Source organism: Myiozetetes cayanensis, unplaced genomic scaffold (assembly GCF_022539395.1).
Source record: "Myiozetetes cayanensis isolate MyiCay16 unplaced genomic scaffold, myiCay2020 scf4, whole genome shotgun sequence".
Taxonomy (NCBI): Eukaryota; Metazoa; Chordata; class Aves; order Passeriformes; family Tyrannidae; genus Myiozetetes; species Myiozetetes cayanensis.
The window spans coordinates 60,425,873-60,450,368 of NW_026087631.1; the positions used below are offsets into that span (position 1 = coordinate 60,425,873).

The window sequence follows — 24,496 nt, forward strand, 5'->3', positions numbered from 1 at the left end:
CCAGAGTCAAGAGAAGACAAGCACAGTGTGAAAGCTCTCCAATGTATCTGGGGACGGGGTTGTGAGCTGAGATTCGAGGATCTTACAGGTCATTTTCCATGTACTCTCCTAGGAAGACTGTCCCTAGCCCAGAACAGCTCAGAAACAACAAACACAAACAGCACCACATGTTTCCTCTCAAGCTGCAGCTTTGCCCCAGGGGAATCCATAGGGATGACCTGGACCCATTTCTCAGCATAACTCATAAAGCTGCAAATCGTTTGCATTCACTATGCAGTTTTTTCACGGGTGAAGTCAAAGGCACATACTATTCTCTCCCTTGAGCCAACTGCTGGTATTTGGTATCAGTCTGGTGCATTTTCTCTCTCTTTTTTCTTTTTCCTCTTTTTGGTTGTTTTTATTCTTGTTTTAAATTCATAGGCCATAAAAGCTCCTGAGAATGAAGCATCTGTTGCAGTGTGAACTGATGATCTTTAATTTCTCACAGAGCAGAGCCCTATCCTTCTCACAGTTTTACGAGCTCAGCTATCAGCCTTGACCTGAAGTGAGCATTTCCCTTATTTGTCCTTCTGCCATAAACACAGACAGATTAACCCACAGACAACTACTGTAAGGGAGGAGATGCTCAGCCATGTGAAGACCTTGTGCTGATGAATACTGTTCAGAGGAGTCAGCTCAAATCTCCCAGAAACTAAAAAATGTCACCAAAACATTACGTTTCATCACTGGCTGCTGAATATGCCATGGATCAGCCTCAGACACTACATCGGATCTTTAATGGAGCATGTGTACATGTGTACAGAAATCCAGTACTCTTTATCTGCAGCCTACCTGTAGTCTCTATTTTAATCCCAGATTTAGGAATTTCAACAGCATATACAACTAAACAGAAATACCAGGTTCTACACTACAGACTGCGCTTGTGTGTGTGGAAAAAAAAAAAGTCTCATAAAAATGTTAAAAATGTTTTACAGAGATTTTTCTTCCAGTTTTCATTCTCTGGTATTAAAAATATTAGTCATAGTATATGTGAAAATGCAGAGATCTCCTTTTCTCTTCATGCTGGAACAGACTTTAAATCTGCATTTCCAGTTGCAATAAAATAGTAAACAATCCTAAAATTTTATTAACTGCTAAATTTCCTTATGATGGTGTTTTGGAAAAAACTCTCCGTCTCTATCCTTTAGGGAACTTATGTTATTACTACAACATTGTTCGACAACACCCTGCCATCTGTCATTCCTCTGGCTGCGGTTTTGGAGCTCCAACACTGATTTCCTATTAACATGGGCCACCTGACCATTATCCTGTTTTTCCATCATTCACCCTTGATCTGCTTGAATGATCTAGATGAATCTGAGAGAGATGATAGCAATGCTGGAAAAGTAACTGTCCAAGGAGAGATAGCAAGGACACTCACTCCGAAAGATTAATCTGGGTCTTTCAATCTCAGAGCTGAAGGGGCTTACATCTTTTAAAACGGGATGATCTGAGAAGCCAGTTGCTGAAAACCCAGCACCTCCTCCTGGTGACAACATCAGTGACCCTGCTCCTGCTTTTCTATCCTCCATGCCATACATACTGACTGTCTGCATTTAAACTGTGCACATTTGTTCCTGCCAGTATTCCTCTTTCATTCTTCTGAGAAAAAAAATCCTTCATTATTTGTCTTATTGTCTTCATACTATTTAGGAATTTGTTCCCCACAGAGTGTTGGATATTCATGTACTTGCCTCATGTTATTACCTCCAGACTCAAGTCTACTATAAACTAAACAGAAGAAATATCACTGAGCATATGGCCAACCAAGATCTAGGTCCTAATGTCTACTTAGGTATTTAGGTTCAACATGTGTACCCATGAGACCAAGTGTCTTTTACTCTCCAAGAATCAGGACATCAGTGAATAACTAAAGATTCAGGACACCATAAAGCTACCCTGACCTGTAACAATCTCAGGGAATACCCACCTTGTGCCAGAACATTTGCAAATCAAATCCTGGGGAAGAAACACATTTCCTTGTACCCCATTGTCCAGCAGTCTGTGTGTACATATTTCATCTCTTTTCTTACTTGTATTTAGAAGATGTGTCTTAAAACTTAAATCCAAGTTTTATCCCCCCCCCCCCCCCCCCCGATGAGACAGAGTGGCCTCACAGATAATGAATTTAGGTAGTATACAGAAGAGTTAACTTGCCATCATTTTTGTAATCTTTCCTTGACTCAGATTGCCTCTATATTTTGATACCCCAAACTGGACATTACAATTGCTGATAAGGCTTCACTAATCACTGTCCCCACTTTCTTGTCTTACACAGCACTTTGCAAAAACCCTAAAAAATGGCATTTGATATTCTCATTACAATCTCACATCACTGAATGGAGTGAAGCAATGTGATGCCTTTTCTGTGGTAGGGGAGTCAACTGCGCATAGAATAACCCATATATCCCTCCCTGCCCAGCCACAAAGCTTGCTCTCCCTCCAAGTGTGTTGGAACTGTTTGTGAGGCTGTGCAGTAAGCTGCCTCACAGAAACCAGGATTATAAACTATTTTCCAAAGAAAGTCTATTTTCTGTTTTGTTTTAATTCAAAAAACCATCAAACCCTTAACTACAGCACAGCTGCAGGAACTGAGCTGGGTTTAATGACACTGTATTCCCTGATGACAATTCCTTCCCTGCACTACTGGTCTCAGCTGGTCACTTCCCATTTTGTACTGGTGTGTTTAGTGATTTGACAGAGAGAACTGTTGCTACTCAGGGCTCCGTGCCCAACCTAAAACCTCCCACCTTTAAAGTCTACTAATTTTTATTGATTCTTTTTTAACTACTTGTGCTCAGCTTCCTGAATGTCATGCCCAATTATAACAATCACCTTACTAAATAGTACTGCATCTGCATTTCTCCTGGCTGCTGTCACTTGCATGTTCTCTGTTTCACAATGACATAATACAGCTATAATACATTATCTGCTTGCTAACACACAGGCATGTGCAGACACACATGCACAGAAACAGGCAGTGCAAATCACCTCTTGCTACGACCATCCTGCATGATACAGAGAAGCCTCTAAGAAAGCAGCAGGGTTGTACCCAGCACCAGGAGAGGAGGCTTAGTGATGGAAACATGAACTATGCAGACTTAACCACAAGACTATTGCAGATTTCTGTTGAGTTTCATATGAATATAACAGAAAGCATTTCAGTGAGAACACCACTTCCTGAGGATTAATGACAGCTGGGAGCTGATTAATTCCAGTCAGTCATACTTCTCCACAAGTACCCCTCAGAAGTGTTATTTTTATCAAGCAGAAAAAAAGGACCCAGCATGGAACTTCAGCTCTGAAATGCCACAATCCAGACTCATCTCAGCAAGGACTGAACCAGATAGTCCTGGTTCAAGTGCATCCCGAGGTCTCATCCTGACATCAGCCTCCTACAGTCAACCAAACTTCCCTTAATTCCGACCATGAAAGCTGCGCGAGGTCCACCAATTTCATGAGATTTCTCCATTCCTACAAAAGCTCTCAGAAACCAAAAGTTTGCAAGAGGATGTTGATGTTAGTGATTTCCACTAAACACTGAAATTGCTGCCCTTATCCAACCCAAACCCCAGCACTTCTTGCTTGCTTCCCCCTCACAATAAACCCAGCCTGTTTACTGCTCACAGGAATTAGCCTGGACTGAGTGCTGGACTGGAAATAGTCAATCTGATTGATTCACCAGCTGCAAAGCCATTAAGAGAGTTAGTATTTATTTCGAATTTGTTTTATACCAGTAGCTGCTCTCCCACTCCTTCCTCCTGGGCGTTGCATGGCTGGCCTCTTCCTGAGACCCTCCTCCTTCTCGGTTCGTGCTGGACTGGCTCATATTTTTCCCTCTCCACCTCCTCTCCAAGTGCCAGACTTTGTTCTTCCCTTTTACTGTGTGTCTGATTACTCAGCTGTCCCCATCACCTCTAAGTACTCACTGCCTGGATACATCTCCTTCTTTACAAGAATTTACTTCAGCAAAAAAAGAAAATCATAAATACCTCTGATAAATAAGAAAAAGGTTTATCCATTTGTAAAAAAGGGTGCTACTTTTCCTCTGGATTTTGAGCTTTTGCTACTATTTGCTTTATTTTGTCCATGAAATATTTAAGTGCTAACTATAATCAGATAAATGAGATAAAATTTTGTGTGTGAATTTGTGGAAAGACCAGGTCAGGAACATTCAATTCCATTTTAAATCACAGCTGTGACCAAGTCTCATGAGAAGCAATACTTACAAAAATTGCTTGTCCTTCCAGTTGACCCTGGGAAAAAGCAAAACAGGACTTGTTAATGAACTAACATACTAATAAGGGATGGCAAAACCACATAAGTAATGGGTTAGGGAATTAAAACAAGGCACATGCTGCAGCATATAACAGTCTATGTGGCTTTTAATCATCTTCATGAGTACTGGGATACAGACTATCTTCTCCCAGGGAGTAAGAAGTACTGCTGTCAGGATTAAGATAAAAAAACAATGTGCTGTTAATCTTTTTTGGCACTACTAGAAGGAATGCTTTTTAGAAAGGAAAAAAAAAAGGTAAGAGAGGAACACAGAGATAAAGAAGTGAAAAAATAATGTGTAAACAAAGAAAAAATATATCATGGGAACAATATTTCATTCACTGTGCTACCAGAAACCTGTAGAATTCAGAACTGACAACCAGAGTGATGGAAAAGTGCAGGAAATCTGAGCATCCCCGTCATTCACACTTCTCATGGGGATGTTTCTGAGCACTGCCCAGGAGGGATCAGTGGATGTATTTTCTTGAACCTAGGTTGGGGAAGCTGAAGGAAGAGGGGTGAGGAAATAAAGGAGAGTGAAGATGAGCAGAAGAGAAAGGAGGGGAAAAATGAATTGTGAAGAAGGATCACCAAAGAGAAAATGGAAAGCCTGCAATGCTCCTCTGTGAGCACATGTAATCCTTTGTTCCCTGGCTGGTAACATTGCTGTCTGGCGGACAGACTGCCCTTTGCAGAGCATGGTGTGGAAGTGCTCCCCTCACAGCACCCGACTTGCAACACTTTCACTCTCTGCTAAAGCACAGTCCAGAAAATCTTTGTTCCCGACTTGCTGACCTCAAAGAGCAGCTTCTCTGCACTGAGGAAGCACTGGCATGTTTCAAGAATACCCTTTAAAAGCAGACAGTATTAAAACCATCCACAAGCACATAGAAATTAATTTCACTTTGGTACTAACTGCTCAGCTGTGCAACAGAAGAGGATGGCAGTGTTCATTCACAAATGGAAAAGGAAAGCAGTGTGAAAGAAAAAGGGAAGGAGGAAACAGAAGGAGACAATGAAAAGGAGAGATATAAGAAAAAATACAACCAAAAAAACAAAGCGAACAAAAAATAAAGAAAAGCAATGAGAAAAAGCAGTGCTTTCAAGAACAAAAGAAAAAACTCAAAAATTGAGGAATCTTATAGCAGATGAACTTGGCACAAGTGCAACTAAAGCAGCCATACTTCAGAAGGCCACAGTCTCACACAGAGACAAAAACACGCTGAAAACACTGTGTGTTAACTCACACACCTGCACCAAGACACTGTAATACACATTCACTGATATTGCAACTCCAATCACACATAGACTCGAGCAATTCCACTCCTCCCATGTGTGAAAATGGACAGAAAATGCATATTCAAAGTTTTATTTTAGTAGATGACAAAGGTCAGTACTAGGAAGATGCAAACAAGTCCCAGTAGTTTTATGTGATAAAATTGTCAGACAACAAGAAGACATTTGCAAGTTCCCACTTGCATGTTCTGCTCTAGTGCTCTGACTGTGGATGAAAAGAAATACTCACCATGCTAATCATATCCAAACTCAGGGGAACATCATGTGAGAGCTGTTTAACTGCTTTGTCACCTTCAACTTCTGAGTAAAAGACCTTGGGAACAAGATATAGGTAAACCAGTTAATATCTCAGTGCTTCAGAGTGACTGAAAAAATGACTGCATTGTGATCATATTGTGGACAGCATTTGAGCCCACAACCCCCTACCTTTTGAATGTATGAAAAGCAAAAGTCCTTTAACATTCTCTTCTCAGTGTCTAGAAGTTGTCAGTGTGACCAAAGGACACCATCCTACAGGGTATGCGCTGAATACAAAACACAGTCTAGATTTTAGGGCAGACTTGAACCGACTTGAATTGTCCATCATTTGTCTATGGTCAGCATGGACAGCTAAAGAGTTGAGGGACTAGTCTGCACAAGTTAGACACCTTTTTATAAGGAAGATGTTGACATTCATGATTATGACATTATAAAAATTTCTCAATCATAAAATGTCTCTCCATGTCTGTTGCCATGTACTGGAGACTAATTAGAGAAAGTCTGCTTTACTGCACACAGAGACCCTGAGATGCCAAAGGGTCAAAAGATAATACAGTGAAGATGATTTGGGTACAGCACTATCAATGCTGTTTCTCACTGGTTTTATTATCATGCCACACATGAGCTCAAGGCTTAAAAATAAACTGGAGCTCAGATGAGTGGCATGAACAGTGAAAACTGTTTATGGCTTAAGCCACTTACTCACTGTACCTTTGTTTTCACACAGAAGGGTGAACCCAACCACATGCAGAGCCTAGCTGAGGCAGGTCCTGGCCAAGAGCTTCTCAAGTTCTAGACTGCAAGCACTTTCAGAACAACAAGAACAACCCTGTAGCTGGGATGCACTGGTGTTATTTACAAGACCATGGGGTGAAAGAACATATGTGCTAGAAATACCTATTGCAGGGAGTTTTCTCACTCTTATAGTGTGCATTAACAACAAAGGCAGTCAGGAGCATTCTGCTTCCCACCTTTTCATATAAAACTGACCTTTGGGTATTTTTTTCCTGGAAATTTCATATCCGTACACAAAATGCTAATACAAAACCCCTACTGTTTGTTTGGGGTTTTTTCTTGAAGGGCAAAACAACACATTCTGGTCAATATGCCACATCTTTGGTGCTAATTTCCCCACTGACTAACTTCCATTTTGGGACTGAATTTTATTGCCATGGAATACCTGGATTAAAGCAATATCTAACAAAAAAGACTGAACAGCATATTAGTGCTCACTGCTCTTCTGCTTGCACACTAAAACACCATAACCAGTTTAGGCCAGCCATTCTCTTTTTCCCTCTAGGCTAAAGAGTAATATGGTGGTTTGGTGGGGGTCAGAGACACCCTTATAAAAAGGTTAAAACAGGAAAATTGCTCAGCTTCTTTAACAGAAACTCAATTCTGAAGTGGGGTTGGTGGGGGGGTATTAAAGCAAAATCCCTTTTGCTATTTAAGGCTGTAGCTGGGCTCCCAGGGATGCTATTCAGTACAGTACCTATCAGGTGAAGAGACACCATGAAACACACCTTTTCTTGTACCTGCTGCCAGTCTGGGAAGTTTTAGAGGGTTAGTTTGCACAAGATATTCCTGCTAAAGCAATCCTCAGGCTGGAAGTACAAGTCAAAGGATCTGAATGCACAGTGTAATACCAATCTGCTCTGCTCTACTGTTTTATCAGCTGCAGAAACTACTGAGACCCTTGCAGGGAAAGCACAACAGAAAAGCACTATATATCCACTGCAAGCCCTTGGCATCCAACCCAAATTCCCATCATAGCTTGTTTCTAAAACATGAACTGCTTGTTTCTTAAAGTTACAGTTCAACCCATTCAAGCCCACTGTCCCCTGACTGCTCTCTGGGTGACAGCACTGTTTGTTATGAGAACGGGCTCTCCCACTCGGTTCACCGTGCAGCCTGAGGCCATGGAGCAGAAGGATCACTTACTGTGTATCCTGTGATGGTGCTCGCGTGCTGCTTTGGCATCTTCCACTGCACGCTGAATGCTGTGCAGTTCAGTGAATCCAGCAGTATATCGAGAGGAGGCCCCAGCCTATCTGCTGGAAACAAAACAGCTTTTTATAAGTAGCCATAGGACAAAAAACCCTCTCCTTTAGCTACCTGACAGGTACGGATTTGAAGAATAGACCTACACTGCCCCCCATTCCAAGCTATCAAACACAGCCCACTACTCAGATTTAACTTAGTGCCCCTTTTCCCCTTCCACCTCTGCCTTACAAGGTGGCAGTGGAATACCAGGAAAGTGGGAGCAAAGGGGGATATCTCATCAGTAGAAAAGCTGTTGATCAGCTCAGGAGCACCTTGTGCCTCAAGCAATGTTATTGAGCAACCCATAGGCTTTTAAATGTGTCCCTGAGATGCCGGATATTACCCAGGACCCAAAGACAGGGACATTCACACATCCATACTGCTCGTACAGCCTGTAGCACAGATTCAGCCTACTGGGAAAGTCTCCCAGGACTGGTCTGGAGGACAGCACAGCTCATGAACCACACCAGTATGGACATTTTTGGGGAAGGAAAGGAGTTCAACCATATGGATGAGAGCCAAATCCTGCCATGTTCCCTGGGCCCCCACCCACTGTCTTCATTACCACAGACTTAGTCCCATGGATTCCTGCTTGTTCCAGGGGCTCTGAGCGCAGTAGAGTGCTACCTCTTGTGCTCACCTCCTGCCCTGCACTCAGCAGCAGCTGGAACCATACACCATCACATACCACCTGCAACTGCAATGAGAGGAAGGGACGAGCAGCCAGGGCTGGGGTATATACCCCTGTCTGCTTAAGAAGCGTTTCACATTCAGGAAATACCTTTCCAATCTTCACAATACCCAATGAGATAGATTGACATTACACCTCATTAGTAATAATGAAGAAAGAATACCCCCTAAACATTCACTCTTAACATATTCATGGTATCCTTGTATTACTTTCTGGGGAAGTTTGCTGGAAGGCATAGTTCCCGAAATAACGAATTTTAACTGGCAATGACAAACAGTCTTGCAAGGCAGGCTTCAAATTCATATTCCGAATGCACTTCAGGCCAATAAAATTATTTACTGAAAGTATTTGGTGAATAATTTGAAACAACAAATAAATTTGAACAAAATGAAATCCATTTGCAGACTATCTGCAAACAGAGAAGCAACATCTGTTAAATAAGGAGCCACGTCATGAATTATTCACTCAGCCCTAGAAAACACTGCTATCTCCAGGTTGCAGCTGATGAAAGAGACACAGAGAGCCAAATACTGCCCTCAGTTACACTGACCTATAAATTGTCACTGGAGGACTAAATACAAAGCCCTGGCCTGAGATAGGGAAAATAAGAGCAAGGAGTCAGAGAGGCCTGTATTTCTATCCTCCTTATTTCATTATGCCTAGAATTTAAAGAAAACTCCCTAGAACTTAGAAATACCCCTAACACAACCAGGGCAGTAGTAGATTGTATGCTTGGGAACCAGGTGTAAGCAATTTAACTGCAACCAGCCTCAAATGAAGCTCAGCACTCACACACCACTGCCTCCTGCCCTCTCCATGATAAAACCATGCAAAAAGCAGGCACAAGGTGCTCACTGTGTCAGGGACAGGGCTGCTTCATGCCCAAGCCAGGAGCCAAGAGGAAAAGGAAAGCCTGAGGCAGCCCTGACCCAGGCACAGACTTATTTCCCAGGGAGGACAGAGGGCAAGGCAGAGAGGGGTACCTCATGCATTGTGGCAGTCCCACAGTCCTCTGCTGTCATCACTCCTGCCCTGACAGCCTAGCGATGTACATCTGGGCATTCAGAGTCACTCCTGGTTGTCAAAAGTCCAAATTTCACAAAACCCGGCAAGAAATAAAAACTGTCCATTTTTGGACTGAACTTCCCCTTTGCAACCACGGCAAAGTGACTGCCGGATCTGTCACACGCAGTGTTAATGGCACTGAGCTGCAGGAGATGTCATGGCTTTTGAACAACTGTGCTGCAACACCATATCAAAGTGGTTTGCAGCAGATTACAACTGCTGCAACACAAATCGCTGCTTTACTGACAAACTGTTTTGAGATAAATGGGAGCTTCATGTATTTTGCATGATTTTACAGAGCATCACGTATTAGGCACACTAAAAACAGATACTAAAACTGGTCTAAATATTTACGTCTTTATGTCAAATGTCATGTTTAGACTATTAAAAATAAAAATAGTTTTCAAGGGTAAAAGTCTTTGGGTATTTGTAGTTTCTCCCACAGTTCAGATCAAAACCTCTACCCAAAACTCAGCACAAACTCCCTTAACCTGGTAGCACCATTCACAGAGCAAAACTTCAACAGAGCACACTGCCTTCTGCAGCCCACTGGACTGAGAATCTGCAGGAAAGGAAGGTGTGACATATCCACTGCTTGCACAAACTCTGAAGATCTGCCTCAGTGATGATCCCCTCTGCCAATGTCCTCTGCAGTTGGGTCTGGTGAATTCCTTAGAAGGCATGGAGATTTGCTCTGATCATAAAGAATAAGGAACCAATTTATACAAAAAACACAATTAAAGACATTCTGTACAAACACCGTTGTTCTCCTTCCTGGCCCATCAGGCACAGAAATTTCAATATCATCCAAAATGCTTTGATGGTAATGGAAGCAATGATTCCAGTCCCATACAAAGAAGCCAATAATTAAAGGGGAGCACACATATAACTATACCTTATGAAAGTATATCAAATACAAGAAATTAACGAGGATTTGGCTGTAGATAAACAATGTTGAGCTGACAATGTTGTGTTTACTTTTCTGCTTACAGCTATTTTCCTTCTTGCTTATACATGTCTTTGGTTCTGTACTTCTAAAAATATGCAAAAACTGCTAAACCAGTAAAGTCACCAAACAAGCTCTCCAACTAAGCTGAAGAATACATGAGCCCTTTTCCTCAGATAGAGTAAATTTTGCCATTTCCGAATAATGACCATTATTTAAATTTTTGTTTCACAAAAGCAATCCAAATTAAAGATGGTAAAAAAGGCTGTCCCATCTCAGTACAAGGGTTTCTTCCATTGTGGCTCCCTCTGCTACACACAACAGCCTCTGTCCACATAATAAGTGCCTCCTGGGAATGATCCCCAGCCCAGGCCAGTCAATGATGCTATTCTTTACTGTGATGAAATGAGCAACCACTTCAGCCTGATCTTTTCCTTCAACTACTGCAAGAAAACTGCTTGTGCAGACACAGGCAACTTTCTCCTTTCTTTCCAGTCATGGACTGACCCCAAAGTCTTACTACAGTGATGAATAATTATGAGAAAAGAAACCCAGCTCCAAAAAAACCCATTTTTAATGTTCACAAGCTTCACATCTGAAGCTCTTCAGATAAGCTGGATAAAGCTCATCTCTACAGTGTACTAATAGTACTACTATTTTAGAGTAAACTTCAAAACTGTTTTAAATTTTAAATTAGATTAAAATAATAGTGACTGAAAACAGGTTTTTTTAGAAGTAGTGAGAATGCAATATCTGAAAGGATTGGTGTTAGAATTTTTCCTTTTAGAATTTTAACTATATTTTGCATTTAATCTTTTCTTTCTAGAGGTATTTGCTGTTTCAAGGCCTGCAGGTAATCACAGGTACATACACATCATGAAATAATATGTGAATTATTCACTAATGCACTCCTCATGTAATAATATGGTAATACATTTCAGGGAAAATAGATGTTTCATTTCATCTTTAGTAGTTTCTAGGTTGGAAAACCAAAATCTTTATACTACATTTTCTGCACTACTACTGCTGACAGGGCACAGGCCAATTAAAGGAGATAAGCATTTCACTATTTTACTTTTAAATATCTCTGGGTAACAGCTAAGACATGCTGACTGAAGTACTCCTTACTTTCCAGGTTGATATGACTCCTGTTTGTGTTCCATGAAACATGAGAAATTTGTTCATGAAATGCCAGTATCAATACTAACATGTCACAGTGGGAAGAAACAGGAATAAAAAAACCTCATGAAAAATAATTCAAACCAATTTAAACTGAAGTTTTCAGAACAAAGCATTTTCCAGAAATACCTTTGAATTTCTTCTGTTTGAAACACTATTTAATTGCATTCACCAATTCATAAAACCCCCTGAGTTTTACTGAAGTAGCATTTTATCATTGTAATAGCTGCTTTCAAGGAAAACAGCTTGTCCATTCCTAGAAGTGAAACAAAGTAAATTATGGGCCACTCTCTCTCACTGAAATATTGGTGAAATCCTTATTTATACAACAATAAACAGTGATAAGGTCTTTTTTGTTTCCCTTCTTTTTAGAGATGGATCAAGGTTATGCAAACACCAGAGTGGAAGGAAGGCAGCATGATAAACTGAAAAGGTCAGGAAATTCTAAATTAAAAAAATGTGCCATCTTTAAACTTCTTTGAAGCCTTTTCCAGCTCCCACTGTCCAGCAGCAGTATGTAAGAGAGCAAGAATCTCACAGCTACAACCACTACAAAGGACAATGACTTGAAACTGGAAAATCTCAGCCAGTCTCTCCTGGTTCTGCACCCAGAGTAGCAACATTAACACCAAAAAAACCACACACGCACACACACACACACACCCACCCCACCACCACCACCCAACAAAAACCCTGACAGTCGTTGCTCTGAATGAGTTCCCTACCACTGCATCAGATCCTGACAAAAGGAAATCAGCTGTATCACATGCACACTGCCACATTGAGTACCAGTGCAGAGAGGGCAGCTAATGTGGCCCTGTAAGGGCAATCATGGGGTTTGACTCAGACCATGGTGCACAAATCTCTGGAGAGGCTAACCCAACCTCCAACCTTCATTAGTCCTTTAAAAATACTGTGAAAACACAATGAAAGAAGGCCCTCAACATTATAATAATAACAGGCTTGGACCCACGTGATGTTTTTCTAGTGCATCTATTATCTGCCACAGGTACATCTCAGGTGAAAATCACCAGGGGTTTTATAGGCTAAGGAAGGGGAATGAAGGAGACAAAGCTCAGCACTTAAGCTACACTGCAACACAGCAAATCCCATTAACTACAAACAGGCACAATGTCACTGGTGACTTTGTTGCAGCTTTTCCTGCTTTGCCTTGGCCCTGCAGGTCACAAAACAGAAAGGCAGCAGTGGGAAGCCCTGGTTCCCTCCCTACACTCTTCCCTGGAGCAGAAGTCTGCTCCTGGGAAGGCTCCAGCTTTGCAGAGAAGAAAAGGAGAGAGGAGCTGAGCTCTGCACAGTGCACAATGGTTTGTAGGACTGAGAACGAAAAGCAGAAACTGCTTTAAAAAAGAAAAACATATTCAGAGACAGGTGTAGAAAAAACTCGTTTGGATGGTTATGCACTGGAATCACTTTTGGGGAATTCCTGGTGCTCAAGGCTATAAAAAGCATGGAACACCGTATCTCTGAGCAAAGGTCTAGTTTATACCTAGTTTATACCTGCCTCGTCAAGAGGAACACATGAGGCACTCTCTGGGCAACTCTTACAGGCTTGTGTTCTTAATAATTACAGATCAGAGGCCAGTTTGATTAACACAAATGCAAAATTGCATATACTGTACCTGCATCTGAGACAACTTGGTGAAATATTTCACCTAATGTAAGTATTTTCCACTTCCAGAGTAAATGAAGGGCTTGTAGAAAACCAAGACACTCCAGCTGCATAACCTCAGGTGCCTTTCTGGAAGTCTGAGTCAAAATCTAGTGCTCATTCCCCTAAAATCAGGCTTGTGCTTTGGCTGTCAAAGCCACAGCACTGGGGCATGGCTGCTGTAATTCCTGGCATTTCTGCAGCACCTTGGCCTGGCAGAAGAAAATGATAGCCAGGCCATTTCTGGAGAAGGGGTTGGCACTGAGACTCACCTCACACTACTCCAGTCTACCAACTGCTTGAATGCAAAACATTTTTCCTGGCTTGGGATTTCCTGGCTGGGCTCCAACCTACCCTGTCCCTGCAGATGTGTCCATGTCTGGTGGGCTGCAGTTTGCCCTGCCTGCTGCCAGCACCCTGCCTGCCCTGCCATTGCCTGCCTTCTTAGCAGCTGCTTCACCAGTTTTCAAATAACTTTTTTTAAAAGCGTCTCAGAGGCTTAAGTGCCAGAAGGCATCTGAAATCAAGCAACAGTATGACACCTCATCTGCGCAACAGACTTTAATAATCAGTGGGACAGGCTGCTTAAGAACCAGCATGTCAATAGCTTATCCTGGCATTCCCTCCAACCCTGTCTCCCTCCATGGTTTTCTACTACGCCTGGACTACACTGTGAGCATCCATCACTCAAGAAGCCACTCAGCAGATGGGCAGCAGAAAGCAACTTTCCAGCCAGGTAGCCCCGTGGTTTGCACAGGCTGCCTGAGGTGAGTGCAGGGGAAATTGCATCCAAAGAAAAGTCAGCCATCCATATGTGCAGTCCCATCCTTCCACCAGGCAAAAGCAGCTGCTCACTGCCAGTGGCCAGGGAAGGTCTCATGCCTTCCACTTTGCCACTTCCCCACTCCTCCATCCCTCTTCCTCCAGGTATCTCTCTCCACCTTCCTATTCCAGGGCTACTCCCTTCCCCTTGGCACCGATTTGAGCCATGTAATATAAATTCAACTCATTTCCACCAGGAAAAAAAAAAAAAGAATAATAATTAAAAAAAGTTCCCTTTTCTCTCGTGGGTTATGCATCTGAGGTGCTAGGAAGCACTAATACCACAGGAGCTCCAGAAAGCATGGCACTCTGAAAACAATTGGAAGCAGAAAGAGGAAAACACCAACAAATTTGATTACATAGTGTTTGAAGTTCATGACTGAGTCTTAGGCATCGTTGGTGAAAATAAACTACTAAGCAGGCTATTACTGAAATGAAATTATAAAAATAAGGATAAAAGTCAGTCTAATGCATTTTCTGAGTGTTTATAACACAGGTACAATACGTAAGAGAACCATATACGAAAGACTTTGTATTTATTATCAAAAAATACAGTTTCATTATATAGATACAAATATATCTATAAATTAAAAGACCAGTTAAACTGTAAAAATGCCAAACAAATAACTTGAAAATTTCTTTTACCATCAATCAGTATCACTTAAGGATATATTTTTCAGGTGTTTGCTATCCAAAGCTTATTAATTTCAATGAGAACCTTGGCAAAATAGCTCATGATACTTGAAAAGTGTTCTCCTTTATGTCTCTTAATCTGTTTGTTTTATCTACTACATATTTCTCTCTTGCTGAAACTCTGAACAAAATAGCTCTTGAAGAAATAGCTTTCTTGGTACAAGAAACAAAATTCAACAGCAGCTTCCTGAAAAGTGGTCAGATAGAAAAAAAATGACAATCACACATGCATTACAGACACACATGCAAAAAGATTAAAGTGCAAAGAGGAGAAAGCTGACCATGTGACAAGAAACAAATATGCAGGGTGAGGACAGGACATGCAGCGTCTTGGGTTCCCACAATCCCTCCAAATCCTGAGCGATTGTTTTGAAGCTCATTACTCATAAATGATCTGGTCATGCACCAGAAAGCATCACAAAATAAATGTGCAGGTTAGTTATGCCTGGGGTTCTGGCACAGGCCTCACACAGCTACAGAACACAAAGGGTAGCAACCTCGTGACAAACATCTTCCTACTGATGACAACTCCAGAAAACACTCATTTCCCTGTAGAAAGCAGAGTAGTTTGTCCAGTTGGTGTTTCCAGTCCATGACATGATGAAGGACACCTCGAAGGAAGCTGAACATGAGACCTGAAACAGACAGTTTCAAGAGATCCCCGTGACACTCCACAAAATCGCAGAGGCAGTGACGTTGGAAGACACCTCTGGAGATCACCTAGTCCAAACCCCTGCTCAGAGCAGGCTCAGCTGAACAAGGCTGCCCAAGAGTTTGCCTAATGGGATTTGAATATGTCCAAGGACAGAGACTCCACATCATCTCAGGGTAAATGCTCAGTCACCCTCAAAGTAAAAAAAAAGTATTTTCCTATATTTAAATTGGATTTCCTGCTTTCACTTTGTGCCCATTTCTTCCAATTCTGTCACAGGGCACCACTGAGAAAAGCCTGGCTCCATCTTCATTATTCCACCCATCATCTGTATACATTTCTAAGATCCCCACAAGTATCTTACTACCAAAACTGAACTATTCTTCTCAGCTTCTCCCCACCTATTCATCTTTGTGGCTCTTTGCCAGGGAAGCCAGAATTGGACCCAATACTGCAGATGTGTCTCCTCCATAGAGAGGAAGGATCAACTCCCTTGATCTCCAGGCAACACTTCTCCTAATCCACAAAGGCTGCCACTGCACAGTGACCCTAACCTGACAGGAGAAACCCGCTCAATGGCAACTGAAGTTTTATTAAAGGCTGCTTCAGGCCAGGTTAGGGAGGAAATCCGGCATCTTCTCAAGGAGCAGGAAATTCTTCTCCTACTCAGTTCCTCCATAAGAAATGGGACAATTTCAGTACCTTCTGCAGTCAGCAAGTCTCTCTATTCACCAGCACTATCAGTAAAAACCAGAGGAAATTCTTTGTCTCTACTAAGTGACTGAAATAGATACGTTTTTTAAACCTGAATCCCTGCACTAATTTAGTGTGGGACGTGGCTGCGTATCCAGAAAACCAGTAACAAGCAGCAGGATGTGAAAGCTGGGAGAGTGACAGGGAAGGACAAAACCTTCTTCGCTGAAAGAGATAATGGGACATGGAAATACATCACAGCATAAAGACCAAATATGCAAGGAAAAAAATAGCACAAGACCCAGGCACAGTTGTGATGTCCACAAAGCTAGTGTCTAATGCTCCCTAATCCTCTCAAAGCATTCCCTGTTCCACTGGCACCCTGTTTTCTGCAACCTACAGAACCGCCTTGGCCCAGACCTCTACCAGGGCTACGTCATCCAAGCCATGTAATTCTCTTGACATCAGCTGGTTCAAACAGCTCGCTTTTTTCCTCTTTAAACCCATTTTGATTGCTGTCTAGTCCTTTGTCCAGAGGAGCCTGGAAGAATTGCTTATATTCTGCAGGTTTCTTCTTCTATCCTATGATCTTACGATGTTGCAAGTGTAAATGGCTGGAAGGCGTCAATCTCACACTACTGAGTGGCTTCACACACACATGGACAGATTCACAGCTCTTGGCTGCATAAATCAACACTTCAGAGTGCTGCCACTATGACTGCTCATGAAGATGAGAACAGTAGCAACCTGCATACAATGGGTTCATGTGGGAACGAGAATGTCAAGAAAGGGGAACAGGAAATAAAAATGCCAGCAGAATGCTGGCCTCCAGGCATGGCTGGAGTATCAGCTGCAGTGCCAACATCTCTGTAAACAGTCATTTTCATAAAATGCTTGCTTATTTTTAGAAACATGTTACCTTCTCCTGTAATTGTTTAGAAACCAGAATATGAAAGAGAGCTCACATTTCTGTTCCAAGGAACAAATTCTGGCTTCTGCTATCTCTAATTAAACAACAAAAGTTTTGGTCCTAGACACCTACCTTCCATCATTTGTAGTTTGACAGATTTTGTTCAAGGGGTTTTTTTTTTCTAAAATGATATTCCAGTTCAAATTTTTCATGCATGAAAAAATTAAACTCCAGTAAAATACTGTATAATTTTTGCCCTTAGGATTTTTTTCAGAAGATTTATGAGCCAAGCAACACAAAGTCAGTCTTGATTTAAAACTTTATATGTGTAACAATGCCTCTGACACATCAGAAGGATCAGAATGACTTCTGTATTTGAAAGCTGCATGGTCAACATTCACAAGATGCTCCTTTCCCTTCATTTTAGAAAGATGATTCAAATTGCAAACTCCAAATGTACACAGGTATTGATATTTGACTGTACCATCATTTTTATAGGTGCCAGCAATTTTAAATTACTTTTCACATTGAGAGAGGTAGGAAGTATAACATGGCCTGGGATTCTTCCAGCTTCAGAGATCTTTCTGTATGAGTTAAACCAGACCAACTATACTCCAAGACATGGGGAAACTCAGAACTGCTTAGTGTCTTCTCAGAAGGACTCTCTTAACATGACTGCTATCTGCACTACAATTAAAAAAGTGTTTATTATCTATAAGGTTAATATATACAAATGGAAACTCACCCTATCATGACTTGGAGATACCGTCAGAAAGCCAGGTTCAGAATATGTTAGCACCTGCACATGGTTTATACCTTCTAGCTCTAAAAATTTTCCAGGACAATTTTGGCAATGCTTGAATGAGAGATCTTTTTAAGAAAACTAAGCCAAAGTATTTTGACTATCCAGCTACAGGGTCAGCAAGTCACCAACAGAAAAAAGTGTTTCTCCCACGGCCCCATAGCTGTCTTCTTCTTTTTGAACAAATGACTCCCTGTGCCAATATTGGGTGGATTCCTCTTTCATTAGAGGCCAGTATCCTGAGGGACTTTCCTCAACAGTAGTCTTTACTCCTGGGTGTAGTTACACTGCGCTTGATAGAAGAACCGGCATGAATCTGATGTATTTCGCACTATACATCTCTCACCTGCAGTTTTATGGATCACCACACAGTGTACCATTCTCCAGGTTATTTAGTACCTCATGACGAAGTTTTCCCCCTAAGCATCCAATTTTCAGTGGCTTATGCCCTCCTGAAGCAATTACTCTCAAAGATGAACTCGGCTGTGCTTGTTCTCAGCTCAGCAACCCTGAAAAGTCTGAAAAAAAGAGTTCATCTTTTGCTGTGGTTTGGATGTTTTTCATATATAAGCATCTTCACTAAAAATAAAAAATAAAAGCAAATTAAATCTTGCCTAGCCCTACTCAAAATTATTTCCTTTCAGTTGGAATTAGTTATGAAGAACAGTTTTGGAGTTTGTTTGGTTTGTGTGGTGTTTTTTTTAAATAGATCATTTGTTTGCACAGAAAACCATTATGAAATTTTATTCAAGATCACATAGCTAATATAGTCTCCTATGCCTGTGGCTTAAAAAGTCTTTTGTTATGTGGTCACAGACCAGCAGTGAACATTCACTGATAAATACGACCAAACTGTACACTCCATAATGAAATAATGGACTCTGTAAAGACCTATTCCTGGCAATTTACTTAAATTTCAGGCATCTTTAATATCCTTTAATAACTTTTTAATATGAAAAACTTTCTTTGGCCATTTTAGGGTTTCACTTCCCTATTGAGAAGGTCCTATCAGTCCTGTTTTGAAGGCATGAAGCATTAGTCACCTTTTTAAAATTATTTTTATTTTCAGTAAGGCCACATTAAAGGGCCAGAAACAGAACCAGGCACAAGTTTGAGTCCTAATGTAAGCATGATCTGAGGAACAGGAAAGACCCATGTACTCTTAGCTAATCAATGAGTTTGAGTGGTACTGAAGGGATCTCATTCACTGAAATTTACCATCTTAAGATAAGGTACTCTTTCACTCCTCAGGGTGTCTTCTGGGTGACTGACACTCAGAATCCCTGCCATTAAGTTCAAGAAGATGAGTCTGATTGTTGGATGTGCTCCTAATGTGCTGTACACAGTACATAGCTCTGTGCTCTGTCTAGTCCATTGGCACTGTGTATTTGACAGAGAAAAAGAGGGCATTTTTTTGTGCATTTGTGGGCATTTACCTACATACTGTCACTAAATTAAAGCCTAGTAACACTGACTAAAATTGGGGTAAAACTATGCTTACCCTAAGTCTTACCGCTGTCTAATGTGTCACGCTTGGAAAAGGATAAAAGCATAAAACCACTCTAATCCCATTTATAAAAATGAAAATGCAGCCTCGGGAGGACTGGCAAACTCTTAAAGACAGTCTGTGACAGCCTCAGCACAGAAAAACTTCCCAAGCATTGCCCTAGTACCTTAACTCCAAAAAGCCCCTCTTCTCTGAAGCATCACCAGGAACCCCAGTATGTGGTAGAGTGTAATTCCACCAATATGTAAAATGTTTTGTCTTATTTTACCTTTCTGAACGCTGGTGAAAGTCTGAATAGTCGTTTTAGGTGTGGCATTGGAAAAATGGTGCCCAAGAAAAACATTTACTGAAAGTTTCCTTTTACAGAAGAAGACAGCAATTTCAGGATGGACAGGACACAACATATTTTGCTGTGAGTGAGACTAACTAAAACCAGAAAACATACTGGATTTACCAGAGTATGGACTCCAGAGCAAGAGCAAGTCCACTCAAAATGGGAATGACACTTACACCCACATGTGACAAATACCTATATAATTAGTGCTTGGGTGATTTTACTGGTGTTGAAGACATCAGATATTTCTGAAATAAAAAAAGATTGATATTAATCTTTCCCTAAATAAATTATTCACATCTTCTTTATTGGTTTTAGTTCACAGACATGCACCATCTCTGACAGCTCTGCAGCCCTCACGTTAGGAATCATTCAGCTTCACTCATTCCTCTTCTCAGACACTTCACATTCAGTAGGAAATCAACCTTACCCTTGCACGATTTACATATGGGATTTATTATAACAGTGAATTACAATTCACCCTATTGTTGTTCCAAAAAAATTGTAACATTTAAAAACTCAAGCAAGTACCTCCTTTCCCAAAGGCTGCTACATTTTTCATATCTGTACACCTGATTTCAAGGCAGTTTTACCTGTACTGATACCTAAATATGGCTAGACTTTAGAAGTGTTCTATATCCAACAGCTCTTATTATAGTCAGATTTTCTAAAGAATTCAAGTATCGCAGTGCCAAGTTCTTTGGGGGAAAAAAAAAAAAATCATTTACTGTAGTGCTGACCAAGGATCTCTGCTCTTTTTAAAATCTGGCCCTGATACTGAGTGCTATTCCCTTGTGAAGTCTTCAGGCTTTACCCAGTCTGATTCCTCCAGCATTTCTTCACAAAGCCAGTGATGTCTACTGCTATGGACATCTGGGAAATAGATACAAGCCAAATTTGTTGTTTATATTAGCTGGCAAGCATAATATATATATAAAACAAGAAGCATTCCTACACATCAGATATGATTATTTTTACTCTCCATGCAGACCAACTTAATGGTTTTATTATTCTACAGGCCGTTGGAACTTTTCACTCGCTTACAAAAAAAGCATCAATGCAATATAGTGCAACAACTTTATGCCATGAACATCCACAGGAAATCAGATAATTGGTCAGCTCTTTCCCCTATAATTCTCTAAAATCATAGAACTATTAAAATTCAATATTATTGTGTTTACATCAGCAGCAGTGTAACACAATGGGGGCTAGTTTTAGGCTCTCTAATCTTCAACCAGTTGAAACTTGAAACAGAAATGGTGAAAACCTGTGTCTTTGCAGAAGGCAAAAGCAAGAAAACAATGTGAAAACAGCAGTAAGTGTGCCAGCTTCTGGGAATACAAGATATAGAGAATCCCAGGCTAATCTGTTCCCAGCTATACTGTGCACCACACGGTGTCTAAGGATTTGTTTTAAACCCTTCCCAAGGAGTCTGTCATCCTGTTTTCTTGTCTCCAGCAAATGTATTATGTAACTGTAAATAAATGTTCAAATGAGTTTAGCAGTCATCAGGATGTTTCATATTTGAGCACGACAGCCTTTTTCCCTGAAGATTAATTTGAGAAGTTGCATTAGTGACCATTTTACTATATATTTTTAACTTCACAAAGAGATTTCTCACTCAGCTGCTTTCTTGGGATTACAAAACTGATCTCTGTAAACTGAGCCCTGAGCTAAAACTCGAGAAAAATGGAGATGCATTTTACTATCTTTTTTCTTTCAATCCACAGGACCTCCCAGTCAGTTCCTGTTATTGAATATGAACTCATTTTATGACTTTGCTCTCAATATAACCTTTAGCTTTCACCTCAGTTACAATTCCTGTACAAGTCTCACTTCTGTTGCTATTAAAAGGGCAAAGTGAAAGAAAAAAGTATCTTAAATAATTTTTCACTATCTTATCTCTTCTTTTTTCACTGACTGTATGATTTGGGATATGTGAGTAAATGATAGTCCCTTTCCATTCTTAACCACCCAGTGTGTGATATACTGCAGAATAAGGAAAAGACGTGAGTTACCTGTGAGTTACTACACTTGTTCTCGGTGTTTTGAGAGCAACATTTTACAGTAAGGACCCAGCCATGGGGTTCTCAGAAGCCTGCAATTACAATAGCCTTGGGCAGAATGCAGATGGGATTTAAATCATATACTGCTGCACAAAAACTGTCTGGGGCATTTTCCTCTTCAAATTTTGCTACAAGTGGATATTCAAATGTTTGCACAGACTGTGAAAAAATTGTTCCAAATAAAACTCATTACTTCTTATACAGCAAAAGAAGTAAAAATGGAATGATTGAATCAGTCAGTGAACCTGAAATATGTTACAAAAAATGAACATAAAATGTGTACTAACAAAAGTAAACACAATATTAGCATACTAATTCATCTCCTCCACAACACTACAGTTAGTTTCCAAGCTTTAAACTGTTTTAATTTAATGCACTGAAATTAATTTTCCCCAGGTCTGTCATTCTGCTGTAACTAGGGGAAACAAATACACTAGTATGCTATAGTAAGGGAATATTTAAAAATATTTTTAACTTTCCATCCTCAACTTCATATATCCAGGGTTTTTTAACACAAGCTACTAATCATCTCATTCACAACGACTGTCTGCCTAATTTCCTCAAGTACTTAATGGTAGCTATTATGCCAACCAAGGATCATGGGACTAGATCCATAAGACACAAGGTCAAACCAGTAAAATTAGCCATCTGTCCAGTCAGGGTTTTAAGCTCAGGCTGTATTTAAGTATTAAGATTCCAACTGTACAGTCATTTGTTTTTTTCTCACTTGAGCAAGGGAAGGCACAATAATGACTCTAAAAACCAACAATGCAAATCTTTAAACACCGTGGAATAAAAGACAAAAAGGATCTGAAGCTACAAACACTTCGTGAGCTGAGGCAGAATTTACTAAACTTGCTATATTTTCAACCCCAGTGTACTCTGTAATAAAAATCACAGCTGGCCTCAAAGAGTTCAGGATAGCCCCAGTGTCTGAGAGAGTCTCGGACATAGTTATCTTCTCTTAGCACCACAATTTTTTTGCTTGCAGAATGTCAAACTTCACCATGCACTGTGTCCCATCTCACTGTTTACATTTTACCTCACTGTTTCATACACTGCAGCCTGTAAAAGGGTTGTAAAAGCTGCTCAGACTCCAAGTTTTAACTTTCAGCCACTTAGGACTATGAACAACCTCCTCAATCAAGGCACAAAGCGCCCCGACGGCCGTGAGAACTATCCCGCAGGACACGGGTAACGCTCAGCCAGAAGCAGGACCGGGACCAAATCATGCTTGGTACAGAGTAACTACATATTTAGACGAAATAACTGCTTCTCTAGTAATTTTCCTGTCACATTTGCTTCTCCATGTTTTATGTTATTTGCTGCCACACACATAAATGTCACAGCCACAGCACAGCCTTGCCGACAGATCACCTCTGACCGGTTCAGACGTTCACCTGCACCCTAACTCTGCCCACGCAGCACCGTGAGCCAGGGAAAAACTTCTTCCGCAGTAGTCTCAATCTGGTCCTGGTCTGTAACGACCGAACCCCCCGGCACTGGGTGCAAGATGCCAGAGGAAACGGATAGCACACCGATTCCGCAACTTCACGGCTCCCGGTGGCACAATCCTTGCCACTCCCTGTGGGCATCCTCTCCTCCCCGAGAGAGGGCACAGCAGGGGCTCACAGGGCAGGGCGAGGAACAGCTGACGGCCCTCCGGGCACCCGCTCACGGACGGGCTCCCCCAGACGGAGCCCGGCGGCCCGACCCGAGGCACCGTCCCGACACCGTCACCCGCCCGTCCCGCTGTGCCCGGTGCTAAAGGTCCTCAGTGCTAAAGGGACGCGGAGCTTTGTCGGTGCGGAGTGGGCACCCTCGGCCCGGCGCTGCCGCCCGCCCTACCTTGCCGGCGGGGGATGTTCCGGCGCGGCGCGGCCGCGCACCCGATACACGAAGCCAGGAGCAGCAGCAGGGCGAGGCAGCGGTGGTGGCAGCGGCGGTGACAGCCGCCCGGCCCCTCCATGTGCGCCGCGTCCCCGCTCCCGAGCGGGTCGCTGGGGGCGGGTGGCCGCGGGCGAGGGGCGCCCGTCCCCTGCGGGTGGCGACCGGGGGGGAGCGGGGCCGGAGCGGAGCGGATGGCGGGGCTGGTACCCGCGCCGGGCAGGGACGGGGACGGACGGAAAGGGAAGGGGGGAGGAGGCTGGGTCCGGCCCTTTGATGGGATTAGGGCCGCCCGGCGCGGGGCACGGCGCGGCACCTCCCCCGCGCGGCGCCGCCCGGCCCAGCCCCGATGGAGCGGTCGGGGCGTCCCCTGCCGGGAGACCCCCGTGCCGCCGGGACCCCTCGGCTGGCCGGCCCTGCCCGCGGGGGCACAGCCAGGACCCACCCCCGGTACCGCGGGGCGGGGTGTCACCCCTTCCTCAGCGGGGACTCCTGCCCTCCCCCTGCCCAGGAGACGTCCTCGGCCCCGTCCCGCCCTGAGGGACCCCAACTCGACTGCTTCCTTCCCCAGGGAGCATCAGTATTGACACGGTATTCTTCCTTCCCCCCCCACTCCCCCCGGAGGAACTGCCCTGAAGTACTAGCCAAGTTCTGGGGCGAAGGCGA

The 24,496-nt window shown here is 42.4% G+C and overlaps 1 protein-coding gene across 2 annotated transcripts in view; it reads right to left on the reverse strand.

Moving 5' to 3' along the window:
* Nucleotides 1-23,992, reverse strand: part of EGFLAM (EGF like, fibronectin type III and laminin G domains) — a 71,741-nt gene extending 47,749 nt beyond the window's left edge. The window contains exons 1-4 of one of the 2 annotated variants that reach the window (XM_050329600.1): nucleotides 23,792-23,992; nucleotides 7,813-7,922; nucleotides 5,843-5,926; nucleotides 4,269-4,295 (exon numbers count right to left, since the gene is read on the reverse strand). In XM_050329600.1, the coding sequence (XP_050185557.1) occupies nucleotides 4,269-4,295; nucleotides 5,843-5,926; nucleotides 7,813-7,922; nucleotides 23,792-23,912 (342 nt within the window). In that variant the 5' untranslated portion in view covers nucleotides 23,913-23,992. Of the gene's footprint in view, nucleotides 1-4,268; nucleotides 4,296-5,842; nucleotides 5,927-7,812; nucleotides 7,926-23,791 lie in introns of both variants that reach the window. The other variant, XM_050329598.1, reaches the window with a different exon arrangement.
* Nucleotides 23,993-24,496: the final 504 nt, after the last annotated feature.